We start from the raw sequence: 20,464 nt of genomic DNA, 5'->3' as shown, positions 1-20,464 counted from the left end.
TTCAAAATTAATCATGGTAAAAAATTTCCTAACCCGAAACTAGACTTCGTTTACAAAACCTTTGCAGGCGAGAACCCCTAGCCAAATGAAAAACATATGCACTTTTTTCTTTCAGAAATGCTACGTATAAAGGATAGCGAGACTCAGATTCATATTTGGATTCAGAAGCAAAAGATATAAGAAAAAAAAAACAGTTGAATAAGAGAACTTCCATGCAAACCACTTCCAAAACTACTTGATTTTCCCAGATGAATAGAAAGACTATCATTTAATTCTTTAATTTATGGTAACATACTCTTAGAGTATAGAATCTATAAAACAACAAACTAGTGTACACCATAATCGAAATAATAATTTTGGGAAAGAAGAGGAAACGAAGCATTTCGAGAAAATTTATAGGGTTTCTATAATTCTGAAGACTGCAAACAGCAACGGCACTAACTGAGTGTGACAGAAAAAGAGAGAAGATACGTGATAAAAAGCTAAACGAGATAAAATTCAAAAGCTACAGTTAGGCATGTAAAAATAAAGTGATTTATTCAAACGAAGCCAGAGAATCAACTGTACCAAAAACCTGAGATCCAATCTTTAATCCAATTCAATTATAATGGATTCATCGACTTTTTCTGAAAATTTCTTCATAAAAGAAATACTATTTAAACCTGTTTTTTCCAATGAAAATAGCGTTCAATCACTGTACTTATATAAGATGAGCGATAAAACCGGAGAAAACATTTTTTTCAAATTTCTAAGAGAAAATACCGTCAAATTTCCAGCATTGCTGTTCATGAGCTTTTGGCAATAGGATTATTACAGCAGCGTCCAAACTATATTTTTGAATCTATTGGCTGGTCAAACTTCGGATGATTTAAGCTCGAAAATGTCAACTTCTTCTCATTAACTTGTGAAAAAGTATTCAGGGCGAATGTTATGATGCTGGAATGTCATTATCCTTATGAAAACAGTGAAGGACGGCAACAAAAATATTAAAATTAACACCAAGTTATGGCAACGGATTCTCGTCAAACCTGATTCATTCAGCCACTCCGGAGGAATGTCTATCGCTGGTCCCTGTGAACTGTCATAAACGATATGCTCTTGAACGTTGTAGGATATATCATGAACTGAAATCCGTTAGCCATTACAATAATGAATTGCTAATGATCCCCATAAGTTAATTTAACTCAGTGTTCTGATTCTATCAAAGTGTAAGTCACTGTAGCAGTCATCGAATAAATAAACAGTTCATGGAGGAAAATTTCCAAAACACAGAAACTGGAAATAACTAATTCATGACCCGCCAATTTCTGTACACATCATACATATATGCCTACTCGACATATATATATATATATCGAGCACGTAAAGATAAACGAAAGGAAAATGAACAAAAATCAAAAAAATCAAAAACCTATTTGTATTTCTGCCACAGTATTTACAACCTCGTAATAGTTTTCAGTGAAACTATCCAAATTTTCTAGTTGTTTTGAAATACTTATTTCATCAATAAATTCATGCAACGGATTATCCTCTTCTGCATTTCCATTATTATTCAATTCCATACAAATACGTATTGTCAGATTTTCCTCATCTCGTGTCAATTCCCTCATTGCCATATTGAAATTGTAATAACCCTCATTATCAACAGCTTCCAGTAAACCTCCAGCATTTGTCTCAATTTTTCCCGCAGCTCTTTGAAGCTTCCCATCTGATTTCGTAGCTGTTTCACTCGACAACCTAGTACCTTCTAAGTTTTTCACTGGCAAATCTGCTCCAAATATCGTTTCGGCAAAAATTATATTTGTATTTTCTTCGTCGATTTCTATTTCAGAATCATCAGCTGCATTTAATTCTTGCTTCTGGCCATGGTTGGTTCTGCGCTGCAGTATTTCAACATCAAAAGCACGATTGTTAGCCAATTCAATTCTGAAAAAATTGCATTTCATCGCAATCAACACTCAGTAATCAATTCTTCAACATAAATGCTAAAGTCTCATTACATACAGAACAAAATATGAATTTTTTTAATCTACATTTTTCAAAGTAAAGAAAAAAATTGTGAACAGAGAGAGTAAAACGCTCAAGAAACCTGCTCTGAATGGTTGATGATGCCAGCGAAGATAATTTGTTTTCATCGACACGCTCATCAGTTCCAGTTCTTATTAATACGTCATTGAAACTCGTCACACTAAGTCCCTCTAGTTCTGCGGTCTGTTTTTGTGACAACTGCACTGACAATCCGATAACTCGAGAAAATGAAAGCTGGGAAAGAAAATCACGTATTTCATTTGGGCTGCTGTGGTCGGAATATTCAACGTAGCACATCCTTTCGTCACTGGAAGTTTAGTTAACAAAATACGTGATTCAGCATACGGCAAATCTCTGAAAATATTTCTAAACTTTCCTGACATCGATTTGGCTGACAGACTTTCCTAGACTTTCTAGACTTTCCCAAAGGGTGCTTTGCTGATACCGATTTGGTTGACAGCTTTAGTAATGATGTTTCTTAATTGACACCATTCCAGAACGCTGCTGGATTTCCTCTTTTCCAGAATTATACATATTGAATATACATATACACAATCATAAAAACATATTTATCCTTACTAAATGATTGAGTTGGGCTTGATATGACGTAGCATGGAAAGATCGATGACATGAAAATCCTCATCGTAAAGAACTGAACGAATATTTCTGAATCGAAGCATTTTAAAACTTGAATAGAGTTTTACATGCAGTTAATTATCACAGCAGTCAATCTCGCATGACTTCATCTTGATTCATGAGTTACATTAATATCAATTACGTAAGTGACAATTTCATTCCTATCACTTCTCATTTCCTGGACGTACAGACTTGGCTTTATTCATTCCTATCACTGCCTAGGAGTTCAATGCTATCAGATGAATTCGTAATAATTTCACTTACCGCCTTGTACATGTCCAAATAAAAGTTCCGTCTTTTTCTGTTGTGAAATATTCACTTAATCCAAGAATTTTGGCTACTTGAAAGCGAATATAATCAACCCATATCTTGCACTGCAAAAAGCATCAATATGCAAATGAACGTTCCTGCTTCTAACGGACATGTTCTAGCATGCTTTCGACAAAATTAGAAAAAGGCAAGATAAATTAGCAGTACATGCAATTAATACACCTACTTTGAATTCAACAGCTACGTCAACAAGTAATTGCTCTCGGCCAACTTTCGGGACCATAATCGTTATCGGCTTAGAACCATCAAATAACTCACGCAAAACGTTACATATTTCAGCTGATGAAACTTCTCGACTAGGAAATTCTTCTCGTGTACAATTAATGTATGTAGTATCCAAATATATTGTGCTAAGACTCCTCTAGATGAATTATTTACATATTAGCAGAATAACCTCTCTTCAGATAAATGATTTTCATAAAGACTAAGTGATATTATTTTAAACAAATTTTATGCCTCTACACTATTCATCATTAAAAAAGGAAACTTGATTGCCACCTTTTTGCTTTATTACTAATTAATATAATATACTTTGCTATTGTACGCACTGCATATGTGAAGGAGTTTCAAATCCAAACTAACCTCTCGTAAAACCGATACCGCAAATATATTTTGATAAAGTCGAATATCCGCTCGAAAATCACCTGTAAAAAGAATTGGACCTTCTGATATTTTATCACCTTCAAAGAGAAACATTACAGAACCAGGAACATGATTTGCATCTAACAGCATCACTGAGAAGCCATCCATATGATGCCAAACATTTAGGTCCAGGGCATGAATTAAGTGGCTCCTAATTCCAGCACGCTTCGATCTCGGACGATGAGTAACGATTGGGAGAATATGAGCGGTCACAGGTGAGCAATATATAGGACCATTATTCCATTTATTCTGTAACAAAAAACGGAGTGCACAGATCCAGGTATACAAAGATTAAGTTTTGGGAATAATCGAAATTTGAAATTTCTACTATAATTTAGCAACTGAAATGAATGAAAGTTGTCAACACATTATCTAGCACCACACGTTTACTGTTAATAAGATTACTACTGCATTTCATTCATTATTGCAGCTATTCATTCACCAGGGCATACTTTAGTGTTAAATTCATAATGATATTAACTAATGAACGGAGGGAGTAAACAGTGATCAGACAGAATTCATGAAATATACAGTTGCATACGAATTGCATTCGGACGAAATGAACAGTATCATTTACGAGTAGAAGTCTGATTTTGTGAAAACAATTCTAACTTATTCTTTGAAATCAGTAAGTCCTTATTCGCTCACCTTTACTAAAAAAAAATCACAGTAACAGTACTCGAAAAGTTAAGAAACAAAGAACGGATTCAATGGAAAGCTTACATCAACAGCGGCGTAGTGATCAGAATGCGCATGCGTTAGGAAATAATACTTGATGGCAGCGTCTTTCGGGAATTTGTCAACCGCGATAAATCCATTGATCAACACGCCTGGCTGTGGCATCTAACACAGTCTGAAAAAAAAGTCTGCGAAAATTTAAATCTAAACCACAACTTTTTCATTATGTTCAGCCCCTAACATTCAAAGAAGTGTTTGGCAAGGTGCACGAATGACACAAAAGATGAAATTCATGTATGACTTCCACCTCCTACTCACTTCTTCATTAAATCAAATAATCCATCCCAAACTTACCATTCCAACTTCTTGACGTAACCTCCTGCAACCTGGCCTCCGCCTGCCTGATTTCCTATCAATCATCAAATTATGCAAATTTTTGTGATTTTGAAATTTTTTGTCATACTTTCAAATACCAAACTGGTTCCTATATGCTTCATAGTTCTCCCCTTTTTTTCAACACTTTTATTGCTCTCTTTTCCTGTTTTTCATTTTTCCATTTCTTCCTATTCCTTTACTCAAAAAAGTGAATTGTCACCATTGGGAGACTTACAAAGCCCTCTGCTTCTCAAATCAACTCCCTTGTTCCTTGTAACAAATGCAACTATCACTAGGTTCTTGTTTCTCTTCTTTCTAACCCTTCTCTCTCTGTATTCATTGTTCCCCGATGTGGAAAAGTATTACGATCACTGACCGAATTCAGATATCACGAGTGCCTGCGTGGAATAGGGTAAGGCTTCTAGGTAATTTGTCTGATATAGTTAGGTGACCCAACACCTGGCAGAAAGTCGGATAGTCTCTGTGAAACTTACAAATTCCCCTCGATGTTGCCCTCCAAGTTATCCAAAAGAAGACCAAGGAAGGCAAATATCCCGGCAAACCTCAGCATTTCCCTTAGTCTTATATGTGAGTGTACGTATGTGTGTATGTGTGTGTGTGTGTGTGTGTGTGTGTGTGTGCGTATGTGTGAAGCATTAGTGTCCTTACATTATGTGTTACTTGTTTCTTTCCTGCTTCAGTAATTAATGTGACAACTAGTTTAATTTATTTGATATGCACCACGTTAACTTAATCTATGCGCCTGAAAATACCCAACATATCTTTGCAACACAAAACCGAAAACATTTGTAATAATTAGAGGAAGTTAAACTGGCGAATGTCTGTATTGTGGCCGATGTAATGATGCTGAATGCCTCTTTGCAAGACGTTTTTCTTCGTTAGAGGAAAATTTCTGTATCATCAAGGTTGCAGGCACACTTTTTCAGGTGCACTGGAATTAAAGTGTAGACCGATGTGGTACGGTGTGTTGCATTTTTTGACCCTTATAGTTACTTTTACCAGTTTTATCTCTATACAAATCACTCAAGCAGTCGACAGAAGTAATTTCAAGAAATGTGAACAGTCGGGTTTTTGCAAGTTAGTTAATCTTTTTTTCTATCTATAAAGTCGATTATTACTCTGAAACTATCCAAACGAATTGTGGACAGCAGAATCATGAGAAAATAGAATATATATAAGTTAATTATTTGTGGACACTCAACAAGCAATGTTGAGTGTGAACTGATAACTTGTTTTCTTAGTTTCGTAATTTTTCAAGAAATGATTGAAATATTAGAAACGAGATATTTCAGGCGGCACAGAACACAAGCCGAGAAAGCGGGTTATGTAGTAGTTGTGGGAAGCGTTACGCGTAATGATTCAGCAGTGGTTGCAGATTTAGAAAGCAGAGTTAATAGATTGAAATTGAGCGTCGTTTCTTTGAGTGATGCAACAATCAGAGTATTAATTGATGAAAAAGAACCATCGGTACGACCACGATTTCAGCCTTTAGACGCCTTAAAGGATGGAAACAATTTAAAAACTGTCGAGTAAGCTTAAGCTTTTGCATTTGCATTGTCTCGTTGTCCTCAGCTGAATTATTAAAACAAAATACAAGGATTTTTAATACTGCCAGCCTTCCCTTTCGGAATAGTTCTACAATAAGAGGGAACTTAAACGCAGAATTTCCATGTTCATTTTAAACAGATTAGTTGTGTTGGAAATTATGGTAAATAGTTTCTACTTCTGAATGTAGCTTTTGTTTAATGTTGGTACTTGTAACTGTTTTGGTATCAGCTTTCTGATTGGTTTTCTATTATAGCTTTAAATCGGTTGAAGTCAACGACAATTCGACCGTTATGATCACAGCAAACAATGCAAAAATATTGTTGAATTATGAACCTTTTCGAATTGATTTATTCATGAAAGATGAATTAGTTATCAGTGTCAACCCTAACAGTGCATTGAAATTTGAGCACTTTAGAAAAAAGGTATATTTTCCGATTACCTTGATGCTGTGTATATTGTCGTGTTTTTATTACTAACTTTTCGGCAGATTTTATCATATTTTTTTGAATTGTCATTGTTATGCTTTCAGTTACTATCACTTGGTAGATTTTATCATTTTTTCTTGAGTTGTCTTCGTAATCTACTAATCAAATACAAGTTGAGTTTAAATCTTTCTGGAAAAAGTTTTTGGGTATATAGTTACTACGTATTTGTTTTCCAGGAAGATGGAAATGAAGCAGAAGCAGCAGATGGCTTCTGGGATGAGAATTTTAAAAATCATCACGATTCTAAACCGTTTGGTAACTTCTATAATACTACTTTATTGGCTGAATCAGATATGTATTCGTAATTTTTTCGTAGACTCTATTCAGTTCTGTTGACTTCGTTTAAAATTTCCAGGATCAAGTTCTGTCGGCGTTGATCTATCTTTCATTGGTTATAAATTTATATATGGTTTACCCGAACACGCAGACAGTTTTGCACTGAGATCTACAACGTGAGAATTTTCAGTATATTTGGATGTTTTGGGAAAATGAATATTCCTTATAAGTTTTAATCAGCTGAAGTAGCATAACTTTAGTAGTAGGTATCATTAAACTATCTGTTATCGATACCAGTTACCAGCATTCTTGGTAACAGATTATGGTTTTTAATTTCTAGTTTTCTTCCAAAAAAAAGTCTTCAGATCTATGGATCCTTATCGATTATATAATTTGGATGTTTTTGAATTCGAAGTTAATGAACTCATGTCTCTATATGGCGCTGTACCATTTTTGTTAGCTCATAACAAGGAGCATTCATTAGGCATGCTTTGGTTGAATGCTGCCGAAACATGGGTAGATGTTAACTCTTCAACCGCTGACAAGGTGTGTTTTATTCTCTTTTTTATTTTTGACTTGGAATATAGTAAAATTGTTGTGATGGGTAAATTACTTCAGAGATGAACGAATATTTCAAACAAATATTTTTGGTTTTTGTGTAACTTTTTCCTATACCCAGTGTATCAAAAATTTCAAAAATTTTCAGTGCAAAAGCTATTCAAACGATTCAAACAGTTTTATTGATTAATTTCAGGGTATCCTGCGTTCATTTGTTGAGAAATTCAGAAACTCCGTAGATTTGCCACAGATTGATGTTCATTTCATGTCGGAATCTGGCCTCATTGATTTTTTCTTAATGTTAGGTCCAAAACCTAATGATATATTTAGGCAAAATTCTGCACTGACTGGAGTTTATCCGTTACCGCCCGTATGTATTCACTACTTTTTAGTTATGTAACAATTTTTAATGTTTTACTTTGTCATATTTTCTTGAAACTATAAAATTTTGATCCAGTTACAGGAAGTAAATATTTTCTAATATTTCTCACTGTTTTTATGTTCCAGCTTTTTGCACTGGCTTATCATCAGTGCAGATGGAATTATAATGATGAGGGTGATGTTCGTGAAGTACATGCGAACTTTGATAAACATGATATACCGGTAGATGCTATTTGGCTTGATATTGAACATACTGATGCAAAACGATACTTCACATGGGATCCTAATAAATTTTCAAAACCGAAAGAAATGATCGATAACTTGGTAGCAAAAGTAAGTTTTTTGAGGAGTTTATTACGAAAATTTTTTGGGTTTTTATTCAGATTCTGAAGTTAAAGACTTTTCTCAATGCATTTCTGTCCCTTTAATTTCATATAACTGTAATCATTCTTGTGTGTCTGCAGGGGCGCAAAATGGTCACAATTATTGATCCCCACGTAAAAAAAGACGATAATTATCACATATACAAAGAAGCGAAAAAACTCGGCTACTTTGTAAAGGTGTGCTATATCCTTTTTTTTACAGATTCCTTATTTTTCAACATTAGAAAAGTTACATTAGTTAGGGGATTGTTTGGATTTAGAATTTTGTTTAATTTTTCCTTATTAGTGACGAAATTCTATTTTTTTGGGTTATTTGCTTGCATCTTCAAATGCATTCATACCATTAACCGTTTTCTTTGTTTCACTGCATCTTTCATATTTCAAAGTTTTTACAAGATTTTATTCTGAGTCTCGGACTTATCTCTTTTGCTTTTCTGTACTGTTGCCACTAATTTAGAAGAGGGATGGTGAAGACTACGAAGGACACTGTTGGCCAGGTACATCGGTATATCTTGATTTTCTAAATCCAGCAGTTCGTAATTTCTGGGCAAAAAAATTCACTTTTGATCAGTATGTTGGTTCAACGCAAGATCTGTTCACATGGAATGATATGAATGAACCGGCAGTGTTCAGTGGTCCAGAAATAACAATGCACAAAGATGCTAGACATTTTGGTGATTGGGAACATCGTGATGTCCACAACATTTATGGTTTTTATTATGTCAGTTACAAATTTTAACAAGCTCTGAAACTTTAATTTTATTTCATTGAAAATTGTCTTCTCTTATATTTATCGGCTTACTCAGCTTCTTTTATGGTGCTTGAAGTATTGCTTTCAATATCTTGAAGTTCATTCTTAATACAGGCTAAAATATGCGTGAGTGCAGCTTTTAATTAATTTTAACGTTTTTTAGCATTTATCGACTTATCTCGGCCATTTGGAACGTACAAATGGTCGCAGACGACCGTTTATATTGACCCGATCATTTTTTGCTGGTAGCCAACGTACAGCAGCTGTATGGACCGGTGATAATACAGCAAGTTGGGAACAGTTAAAAGTAACTGTACCTATGCTACTCTCATTGTCTATTTCTGGCATACCACATGTTGGCGCTGATGTTGGTGGTTTCTTTGGTAATCCAGATGAACAACTTTTAATACGTTGGTACCAGGTAATACTTTGGATTATGAGTGGCTGTGAAATTGATTACATTGGATTTGGGAGAATGAATTTCTGGTTGAAATCGCACCTTTACACTCAAATTGATTTATGTAATTTTTAAAATTATTGTGACGAAAAACCGTTTAAAAATTTTCTTTTCAGGTCGCTGCTTTCCAGCCATTTTTTAGATCTCATTCCCATATTGACACGAAGCGCAGAGAGCCATGGTTATTCTCAAGTAGCACGAAATTAGCAATTCGTCAAGCGATTCGAACTCGTTATTCTTTCTTGCCTTACTGGTAAGTTTTTGGGTTATGCTTTTCTTTTTTGTAAAAGCTTTGGAGAATGATTGTATCTCTTCGGATTATCTAAGTTTCTGAAGACTAAAACTTTTAGAGCCCTGGTTAGAATAGGACTTTTTAATAATTTTTATTGAATTATTTTTTCTGGATTTTTCGACAAGTGTTATTTTACTGCACTGCACGAATGCTACTGATAATGCTTTTAAATCATGGCATGTGTCTCTTCATTTGAAATTATTATTACGTTGTCCTATTTGATTATTTTTTACTGGCAAATCTGTTTTACGTCTCTGTTTTTTTCCATGCATATTCCACTGTTTTAACACTTAGGTACACTTTGTTTTACGAACATACCCTTACCGGAAAACCACCAATGAGGCCATTATGGGCAGAATTTCCGGACGATGAAGGTGCATTTGATGAAGAACGTGAGTGGTTATTAGGTTCCAGCTTACTTGTGCGTCCAGTGATGGACCCAGATGTGCAGTCCATCTCATTATATTTGCCGGGTAAAAGAAACGTAATATGGTACGAATGGAATGATCACAAGGTCTGATACTTCTTTTTGCCACCTTTATTATTGATTATTGGTCATGTAAAGCATAACAAGAAACGAAGACGCATAATTATCCATAATCAAATATATGGTGATAATGTGAGCAAGAAAGAAAATTGTTATAAAGAATAAAAATTGTTTCAAACTTCCTTTAGGAAAATACGTATTGACGTTATGTGTGAAGGCGTTTTTCTTTAGGGTCGTTTAGCTCCTGGTGCTGTTTACATGAGTACGCCAATCGATGTAATACCGTTATTCCAACGAGGTGGTACTATCATTCCGACATGGGAAAGAGTACGGCGGGCTTCATCATTGATGTTTCAGGATCCCATTACTTTGTACATCGCAATAAGCTCTCATGTAAATTTTTTTACTAAATCTGTGACAGATTTTATTAAATCTGTGTGATATGTTGCACAAGCAAATTATATTGTTGCAGTATTCTCTGCTATAGAACCCGACTCTATCTTTCTGAAAGATTCTTAGCAGTAATAAGTTGTAAATATAGTCTTTGTCTTTTGAAACAAAAGTCGCAGTAAAGTGCTCGCAGAAATTTAGAAGAAACCATTCATTGGGATATAAATTCACCGTACATAGTATCTCTTAGTTATCTTATATTTTCTCACGTTTTATGTCTTGATTGCATCCAGAAATCTTTGTAGGATGATTATGCAAATGGGACAATTTATATGGATGATGGAGAGACATTTGATTACAAAAATGGTCAGTATTTCTATTGGGGTTTTATCTACAAGAAAGAAGGCGATCAGTTGCATTCAATTTCGTCAAAGAATTTGGATAAAGGAGGAAAATTAGAAAGTGATGCTGTTATAGAGAAGATTATAATACGAGGCGTTCGATACTACCCGACAAATATTCATATTTATTTAGATGGTAACCGTTTTAATATGCATAATTTCCAGATATTTCCCTCGCTTCCAAATAGTTAAGTTTCACATGTGACTACCAGTATTTCGGGAATTAATATTAGTCAATTGAAGCATGATTCATTTTCATTGCAACTTTCTTGCTTCTTACACTTCCGTATTTTTTAGATTGGAATCCAGAAACTGCTGATTATACGCATGATCGCGATGCTCAAACTCTGATTATTCGAAAACCGAATGCTCTATTAACACAGGAATTCAGAATTGATATTCATATGTAATTGCTGAACGATCTTTACGATCATTTCATTTCTGCTTCATGGACTGAAATGTAATAGGACTCTTTTGCATGAAATTCGTCACTCTCGGTCTCAAATTATCAATTCCATTATACTAATTTTGGCGGATTGTAGTTGCTATATGTTATGATGTTTGTAGAGTTTGTGGTACGATTTCTCTTCAAATACATTTGTTAAATTGATGCTCCAGTTTATATTAATGCTCCGATTGTTAACTTTTTAACTTATTTCTTATTAGCCCTCTCTAAATCCCAAAAATTTTAGGACTTCAAATTTCTGGTAAAAGAATATTTCAGAGAGTATACTCACCCTAATCCCGGGTGACGATTACTGCCGAGTACTTTATCTGCTGTCAGCATATTACCAAAGGCGATAAACATGCTATTAGTTTCATAATTGTTTACGCATTTTGGATTTGCAGTGTAAAATACCTTGACAGGATACGTTTGTTGTTGGTGCTCTAGTGATTGTGTTGTTTTTGGCAAAATTTATTAATTTTGTTTATTTTCTCTTCTCTACTCGGGACGTACGTAAAAATAAACATAAACTTCTTTAGGAAATTAGGGATAGTTTAAATCCTGAACATGGCAGAAATTTCGTGCATTGATTGTATCAAATGTTGTCTAAGTCGGTGTGAATCCTGCAATAAACATAAAAACTGAAGAAATATTGCGATGGACCAATTAACTTTTGTGCTAAAGTAGTTCAGCATTACTTCTTTATATGTAAGATTATATTTGATGGCATAACAATGAAATTCTTCGAGGATCATGGTTTCTGTTCCATATCGTATAGAGATCGGGATTACTCCAAAGGGAGTTTTGATTTTAGCACACTTTCTTTTGAGACAATACTCTCAAGATCGTCATATCTACTTCACCTACACTTTTTCAAGGCTGCAGGACAACATGCGTTTGCACAATCGGTGTATTGAAAACCAGTGGACAAAAGTGAAACCGAAGAATTAAAGCACTGGAAATGGATTTAGTTCACAGAGGAAGGGCATTTGGAAGGATTCAGAAGTTACAGCAATAGCGAGGACAACTTGGTTAAAAAGAGGAAATAAACGAACCGTATTTTCGGCAGACTTATAGGAGGCAATATTCATACATATTGAATGATTGCCAGCAAAACGATAACTGATACCATATCCAGTTTTACAAACAGCCTGGAAACCAGCGCCAAACCATGAAAGGTTTGGATGTTCGTCTTCATTTATTTGACGTGTCATATTCGGTGTCTGTAGTGATATTTTAGTTGCAGAGATGAAGAGAGTTTTGATTTCGAAACATTTCAATGTTAATTTCGCATTTCCAGATTGGAAGACAATTTTCAGCGTATGATTTGCTTGTTTACTTTTTAGTTTCAATGATCAGGTGAAAAAATGCGTCACTTTTCTGATTTTGAGGGGTGTTAATTATATTTTACCTGGCTTGTACTAAGTTCCCAAGGTTGAGCTATGTAGTAATTCAACAATGGACTGTTTATGCCAGTCATTTTGCTCAAAATATGAAGAACAAATAAATGTCGGTCAACACCACTTCCAGTTAAACATTCCTTGCTATTAATTACGTGAACTCCAGCCGCTTCCTTCAATAATTTAACGCGTTCTTCGTTCTGAAATCTTATTGCAAATGTGTTTTATATATCTTTAGATATATGAATTTTAAAAGAAGTTCAAATTGAGTTGGAACCTTACGCTGCTCTCTGTGCTGACCATTGACTTAACAAATGCGCATGATTCTTTTGTTACGGAACGTAATGTTTCTGTCCTTGATTTTGCATAAAATCTTGCTGATGTCGATTCGTAGGTCAGAGAAAATTTGCCTTGATCCTAGAAGAATCTCTCGAGGTCTTCAAAAAAGACCTATTTTTCATAATTGTTGGACTTTAAAAGATTAAATTCTTAGCATAAAATATTTATCTATAATCAGCCAGTCTTCCTCCTATTGGTGGTAATTAGTAAGAAAGTCAACTTTAAAGCTCGCTAATTGTATAGCCATTTGAACAAATGCATCAGGTGAAATGCGAGATTCCTTGATAAAGCCTTTGCCAAAGTCACGGAAGACAAGGCAGGCTACATCGACATCATTGATTTGTTCCTGATAACTGGCATAACAACGGATAATCTCTGCCTTCATCTAAATTATACTTTAGTCTTCAAAAAAAAAGCTGGAAAAAAAGATATATTCTTTCTTCCTTTGGCCGGACCAGTATGGAAACAGTAAACGATCAGTTTAAAAAATGACTAATGTCTTAATAGGAAACCAGGAATTTCGACTAATCTACGGGGAATTCAGTACTTGAACTTCTGGTATTTTTCGTTGCATTGTATCTCTTTAAAATTTTTTTTTTTTATTTCACATCTTTCCCAATGAAGAATTGAAGATGCCACGAAGCTATCAATGATATTTTCACAGGCCATAATAAAAACGCCGAAAGTAAGTTCCTATTTCCAAAGTTGCTGAAAACTTTCACCTGCTCGTTAATATCAAAATTTAGTCGAACAGCATAATTTTTCGTTGCAGGAAAATTGTTGAGACGCACCACCTCTTTCACTTCTTTTGGATATCTGTAAACTTAATGAATAAGTAAGTCAGGTAGTAAATGGACTTTTGTCAACGTGGAACAAAGAATGAAGGAATGAAATTGTTTATGTAAAAAAAAAGAAAAAACTTAATGATGAATGATGTGGAGATCTGAGGAAAGATAATTTTCGAAAATGTAAGCAAATTCTGCTCCATCGGCAACTGAATGTTCTGTTGTTCCGCCACACTAAAAACTAACTGTGAATTGAAGAGGTCAGGTCATTCTTTGACAAAGCTTATTGTCATTCCTTCTAAGCAATGCAATTTTCAAAGAGCGTATTAGACACAAATGAACATAGAGGCTCCATTTGTGTGTCTTTATATTCATAGCAGGACGCAATAATAAAGATAACTAACCCTTCCATTACTGGAAATGACATAATTTAATGATTTGTCCGCCCAACGATTGCTTCCATCACCAGTTAGCATATTTTTCAAGAAAATTTCAAGCGCTTCCTAGAGTGAATAAATCTGTAGAGAAATGCATGATGCGTGCATGCATGTCAAAAAGAATAAGTACCACAATGAATATGCATGTAGTTTGAGTAAAATTCCTACTGGGTCGCTGCTGTATTTAGCGTCATCAAGAATCAGAGAAAAAATAGCCGATTCTATTACGGCTAAAGAAGCACGATTTATAGCATTTTCCAGAAAAAATCGACGGCGGTTCAAACACCACTGGTTTCGAGAGTCGGTCGTTAATGCCGCTATTCGTCCTTCTACTTTTCCAGCGCTTTCATCGCGAGTCAGCAATTCCGAAAATATCCTTAAATGAAGTACAGAAACATGCCTTAAACATCATTACATTCATCAATTAAAAAAGAAAGAGTGAAAACACTACAAGAAACTAATTAGAAGAAAGGGAATAGTTTCTAAATTAGATTGGTGTCTTGAATGACTTAGCATTCGTATAGACTTTACACGTAATTTGGCTTACTCAGTAAGTTCTTCCAAACCGAACATACGACCATTTTCATCAAAAACATTCAATTTATAAATACAACCTCGATGATAAACAATTATATGGCGTGTGGTTCCACAATACACTTCCAAATGATCTGAAATAAGCGGCGGATATTTGCTCATACTTTGCTCATAGGTCCTATCCGAAGAGAAAATTTAGATATAATCATTCGAGTGTTTCAGAAGTGAAATTCATTTTTATAGATCACAATGTTCCATTTTACCAATTTTTATGTTATAATCGTTTGTGTTGAAACGTTTGGATAATTTTGATTGGAAATGATTTTCTTTGTCACTCATCAATACATATATATGCTGGTCAGAGGTCAAAAAGTGAAATTTTTACAGTTTACGTGTTTACGGATAATAAGCATAAAGTAATACCTATAATCTCTCCCGGTACTCGTGTTGTTCCGTAGCACTTCCACAGGTGTGATAAACTAATAACTCCACCAGCTACCTGCAAAATAAGTAAATAGAGAGGATTGCACTTAGAACCATATTTTGTTCAATCGACAGAAACCGATTTCGTTAAGCCATAGAAGGTTCTTGCATATTGTTTGGTTCTATCATTAAGTTCTTATTTTCATCCCGTCCCTCAATCACCAACACAGACTGATGACAGAGTTTAGATCAAATCCGATGGTCAAAAAGCACAAGGCATTAGCAGTGTGTGACAACTTTCTTAATAGTAACATGTCATTGATGTCAAAGTTGTCTGGTGAGATTGGCTATAACTCCAGATCAGCTCCCAGCAATATTTAAGATGATTTTAAATTTTTATTATCGATTTTCCTAGGAATAATATTTATATACGACCCATTCGTTGACTAAGGTGATTTTAGAATTTTAGTTTTAGTGTCACATTAAAATATTTTAATGAAAAAGAATGAAGTAGTTTTCTTTGGATAGCTTTCTTTCCTTTCCCTCTCTCCCTCCTCTCTCTTTCCCTCTCTCTCCCTCCTCCCTCTCTCTCTCACTCCTCCTTCTTCTTTAGAATCTTTTTTTAATTGAAAAAAAGTGTTTTTTTCTGTCCTTTTTTTAATTGTTTTTAAGAAATAATTTCTCAAAATTGTTGCATTAAAATAAATGACAATATCTAACAGGTGGTAGAGATTCCCGATCAACCGATAGCATGCTTAGAGTTTCCAACAATACAATATGAGCTGCTCGAACGGCTTGATTGGCTGGCACACCTTCGAAAATATCCTTAAATAATTTACCTTCGTGACAATTTCAAGCTAAACATTCAAATATTTGTAATGATAAGTGATAAGCTGTCGGTCGAATTGTATGAACTATGCTTCGACTCTCTAATTTATGCCACCAATAAAACTTTTGTCGCATGATTAAAATATTAAACTGAGCTTTTCTTTCACTGTTGCTGAAAAATTTTGCATGCATTTTATATAATCTGAAGGGAAAACGCTTTCCTTCTCTTTTTCGGGAGATGATTAGCAGAAGAACACTAACTAAATGTGCAACACTGCTATTTATCAGAATGCCTTTCCTCGAATAGTGATAAGCGAATTTCTCCCAGAAGTCAGTGACCTATAAAATTAATCATTTTCGGAATTCTCTAATTGAAAGGAATCGATTTCACGTTAACATCTTCATGAAGTCGTAATGTTGTCTGACTTTTCAAATGATTTTTGTCTAGCCTTATCTCGATCATTAAGAGCATATTATTTATCTTTATCTTGGTAATTAATTCGTTTTATTCTGCTTCTTAATTCTAGCTGTTTGATGCAATTATTTAGTCTTATACAATATGCAGTTAGCTTACATAATTATCAACAAAACACCAGTAGAGCCAAGCTAATCCTTGAAGTTTCCATCCTTCATTTTTTAAAAAATTCTCAGCCATCTTTTTTACATCCGTAAATTCTTCCTGTAAAAGAATTAATGACTCATGATTTTGAGTTCATATACTGTTAAACAAATAATTTTGAACAATGGAACAATTTTAAAAAAATATGACTCTTTCAATTTTTAAAACTTTTAATTTAAATAAAAGCTTGCTCGTTTTAAACTTTCTTGGAAAAAATATCCTTCCAAAAAAAAAAAACGAGAAACGAAAAATCGCAACATCTACATGTGCTTAATGTAATTTTCCTGAATAGGTTCGGTACTTTTTACAAAGAAACAAAACTTTGCTGTCACCAGTTAACCTGTAATAATACATATCAGTTTCATATTGCTAATTTCGATGTAAATTTCCGCGTTGTATTGATTTTTCTCTCGAAAAGAGAAAATTTTATTAGGCATTCTGCAAGGTATGACAGCATGAATAAAAAGAAAATGAGAACTTCTTCCTCGGCAGACTCTTCGTGCTTAACTTTTTAAACTTAGCAGAACGTAAAACCGCTGCTTTTAAACTCATTTTTAATTTCAAAATCATTTAAAATACTTAAAACTGTCTGATAGGAAATTTCAAAATGAGGAGAGAATGAGTGAAGTAGAAATTCATTGTAAGACATTTCAATCTGATGGTCACAATCATTAAACTCATCAATAAAATTAGTCGTGAGCCACAATGATCTTATTGAATCCTAAAGTCTTCTATAACAAAGTGCATATCAAAATTGTTTCTCAAAGATGATTAAAAAGTAAAGAAATACTTAACCAATCAAAGAAATACTCACAAGGCTCAGCAGAGGTTCTACACTGTTGAGGTATCTGGCGACCGTACCTTTAAGCGATGGAAGTGGTAAAGTTGGCAATAACCCTTCACACGAATACAACTGTGGTGATAATTTATTGAATAAGCGATGAAATATCTGGAAAGTTACTTACTGGTAAAAAAATACCCGAAGTTTAACCAGTTGGAAATGAAATGAAATAGTTCGATGGTTGGCATATTGGCATCTTTAACTTCAAACTAAATGCCCACATCAATCCTACCCGGTAATTATAAAACTTTGTGCCCTATGATTTCAAAATGAATCAATTATTTATGAAAAATTCATGTTAAACAGAAATATAAATTTTAGGAAACTTACAAACCACACTTTTGTCGAAAATGAATAGTTCCCTTCTTTCTCGAACAAATATCTTTTGTAACCAAAATATAAATGTCTTATTGTAAATCTGAACAGCAATATCGGGAAATACGTGCTTATGAAAGCAATCTGCAAATTTGAAAGTTTTCAAATTATGGAAATGATCCTTCAGAACAATAGCTGTCAATTTAATTTGAAAGTTTTAATTCAGTAATACAAAAATCAAGGAATTCAAATCTAAAAAGTTCAAATCAAAGTCTAATTTTTACTAACCAACAAAACATTGGAAATAACTGCAATCTGTTCACGAACTGCTCCGGGCAAAATGATTGAAAATTTTCGTTTCGGTGGGTTTCTGTATAAAAGTGAAGCAATCACCATAAATATCATTGAAAACAAAAATGGAGAGATGGGATAGAGACGATTGTGAAGAAAATTCTGAAAATATCTATTTGCAGTAATTAAAAATATTTGCAATCATATGATTCTATAGATTAGAAATCTCTATATTTTTGGATGTTTTTGAAGTCGAAGTCTGTAAAATTGAGTTTGAAGGACTCAGTAATATTGGAGTGTTGAATTTTTGGCACTTTGTAAAAACAAGTGACAAACAAGTGACATTTTGTAAAACAAGTGACATTTTTCATTCTGTTGCATTTATAATTTAAAAAGAAAAATTACTTTGAATCGATAGCAAATGCGTTTAAATCGACTTGGAAAATATACTTCAGTACGATAGGAAGGTTTTGGGTTATGTAAAATAGTATTAACCATTGCTTAAGCACGTTGAAAAGAAATGAAATGTTCAAGCTGCTGTCGAAGTTACTTAAAATTTTACACGAGATTAATGAGATTGTTTGCGATTATAATTATGTATTTTTGTCGCAAAAAAGAATTGAGCTGCTTTTGTCACAGGCTGCAAGGAATACAATTATCCATGCGTTACATTATTCATTTGCTGAGATGTTATGGCCTCGTAGGAATTCCGAAAGTTAACATGAACAGTCTATCAAATTTCCTCCCGAACAACAACGTCGATCAGTTCTCGAGGAATCTATCATTGATCTTGTTAATTTTCAATTTGCTCCAAATATCGGATGATCATACTATGACTTCAAGTTCTTCGGGAACTTTTTTTGCTGTTGTGAGAGGACCAACTTTGCTCGTTACTTTCAGTTGACCATTGTCAAATTCTGGTGTCTTCTTTAATCTTTAAGGCTCTTCTCTCCTTCCTGACGAAATGCATTGTCGACTTTATAAGTTATCTTCGTTGCTATATGACCCATTTTGATTTATTTGGACGACTTTGTCATCTGTTTATTATCTATTCTTGGCAGTTAATACGTTATTAGCAAAAAACATAAAGGAAGAAATGAGCAATAAAATGGTATACAACGACATTTATTTGAAACAAAATTTAAGTATGCAAAAAATACAATTATTCCGGCTAAGCTAATTATTTGCATCCCTTGGTGAGTTAATGTGCGCTCATTACCTATCAATTCTTTATTTGATAATTAATTAGAGAAGTAACATTACAGTGACATGGCATTAAATATATAAATATAATATGTCTACATTCAAAAGAGATTTTGGATTATCAGATGATGTTACGCACTGCACAAATGCAATAGTGTTGGTTCAGAAAAGACTAATATGCGAGTGTCCCAATTTGAACGATTGACCCTTTTCGGGAGTAAACATCACTTAAAAGGGGTCATTCAACCGGAATGATCAAAACACATTTTAAAAATCGATAGAAAAATCTCTATAATAGGAATTGTAATGTAATTGCGATTTGAATTGTTTTCTTTTGCGAAAAAGTTACAACGAACTCAATTTTACTGTCTGTTTTCTAATTTTTCAACTAATTAAATGCATGTTAATCTTAATAACACACAGTTATCCCAGGTATCACAACTAAGAATCATCATTTCGAGAAGTAGAACGTTGTTGTTTCAGTTTAATTGTGGAGATCTTTATTTCATAGCTGTAGAATCGGCAAATTTGTGCCATTCCGATTTCTAAGCTTCTGGAAACGACCTACAGTACTGTAACGATCTACAGTTTTCCCAGTACTGTGAAACTCAGAATGTAACGTTTGGTTTATTTTAACATTTTAAATTAGTTAAGGTGTCGCAAGTTTGCTTATTAATTGATGAAAATATTTAGCATAAAATCCGTCATCTCCTGACCGAATCTCTGTCCAAAAGTTGCTTTAATTACCACGACTGTCAAGCAATCTGAAGGCCGCCATCGAACTGCCAATTATATCACTATAATTTAGAAGTAAGTAGGCTTGCGATTATTCAAGATTATTGACTAGTGAGAAGAAAGTGTAGCTAAAGTCGAATGGAATTAGAA

At 34.0% G+C, this 20,464-nt stretch overlaps 3 protein-coding genes across 3 annotated transcripts; 1 reads left to right on the top strand and 2 right to left on the bottom strand.

The window, feature by feature from the left end:
- Positions 1-1,403: 1,403 nt before the first annotated feature.
- Positions 1,404-4,753, bottom strand: LOAG_00725 (DNA ligase I; the record flags this gene model as incomplete). The annotated part of the gene is made up of 7 exons (XM_020445528.1): positions 4,669-4,753; positions 4,360-4,489; positions 3,577-3,885; positions 3,161-3,355; positions 2,929-3,038; positions 2,090-2,335; positions 1,404-1,926 (listed from the first exon to the last, which is right to left on the bottom strand). Exons 2-7 carry the CDS (start codon positions 4,477-4,479, stop codon positions 1,404-1,406), a joined length of 1,503 nt encoding a protein of 500 aa, XP_020304021.1. The 5' UTR covers positions 4,480-4,489; positions 4,669-4,753.
- Positions 4,754-5,630: 877 nt separating this feature from the next.
- On the top strand, positions 5,631-12,251 carry LOAG_00724 (glycosyl hydrolase family 31 protein). The gene is made up of 16 exons (XM_003136264.2): positions 5,631-5,787; positions 6,003-6,239; positions 6,512-6,680; positions 6,920-6,998; positions 7,099-7,195; positions 7,385-7,565; positions 7,774-7,947; positions 8,085-8,291; positions 8,423-8,518; positions 8,799-9,062; positions 9,256-9,513; positions 9,666-9,802; positions 10,136-10,355; positions 10,560-10,721; positions 11,024-11,255; positions 11,417-12,251. The coding sequence occupies exons 1-16, from the start codon at positions 5,663-5,665 to the stop codon at positions 11,527-11,529; spliced, it is 2,751 nt and encodes a 916-aa protein (XP_003136312.1). The 5' UTR covers positions 5,631-5,662; the 3' UTR covers positions 11,530-12,251.
- On the bottom strand, positions 12,119-18,481 carry LOAG_00723 (carnitine O-palmitoyltransferase I isoform; the record flags this gene model as incomplete). The annotated part of the gene is made up of 17 exons (XM_003136263.1): positions 12,119-12,187; positions 12,620-12,787; positions 12,976-13,164; positions 13,247-13,381; positions 13,524-13,688; positions 14,026-14,119; positions 14,224-14,333; positions 14,493-14,591; positions 14,694-14,901; positions 15,073-15,193; positions 15,483-15,558; positions 16,203-16,307; positions 16,572-16,649; positions 16,885-16,989; positions 17,744-17,878; positions 18,101-18,229; positions 18,374-18,481. The coding sequence occupies 17 exons, from the start codon at positions 18,479-18,481 to the stop codon at positions 12,119-12,121; spliced, it is 2,094 nt and encodes a 697-aa protein (XP_003136311.1).
- Between the last annotated feature and the right edge of the window lie 1,983 nt (positions 18,482-20,464).

This window comes from Loa loa (assembly GCF_000183805.2).
Source record: "Loa loa unplaced genomic scaffold supercont3.17, whole genome shotgun sequence".
Classification (NCBI taxonomy): Eukaryota; Metazoa; Nematoda; class Chromadorea; order Rhabditida; family Onchocercidae; genus Loa; species Loa loa.
The sequence above is the reverse complement of the archived record's forward strand: the minus strand, read 5'-3'. Positions and strand labels throughout refer to the sequence as shown.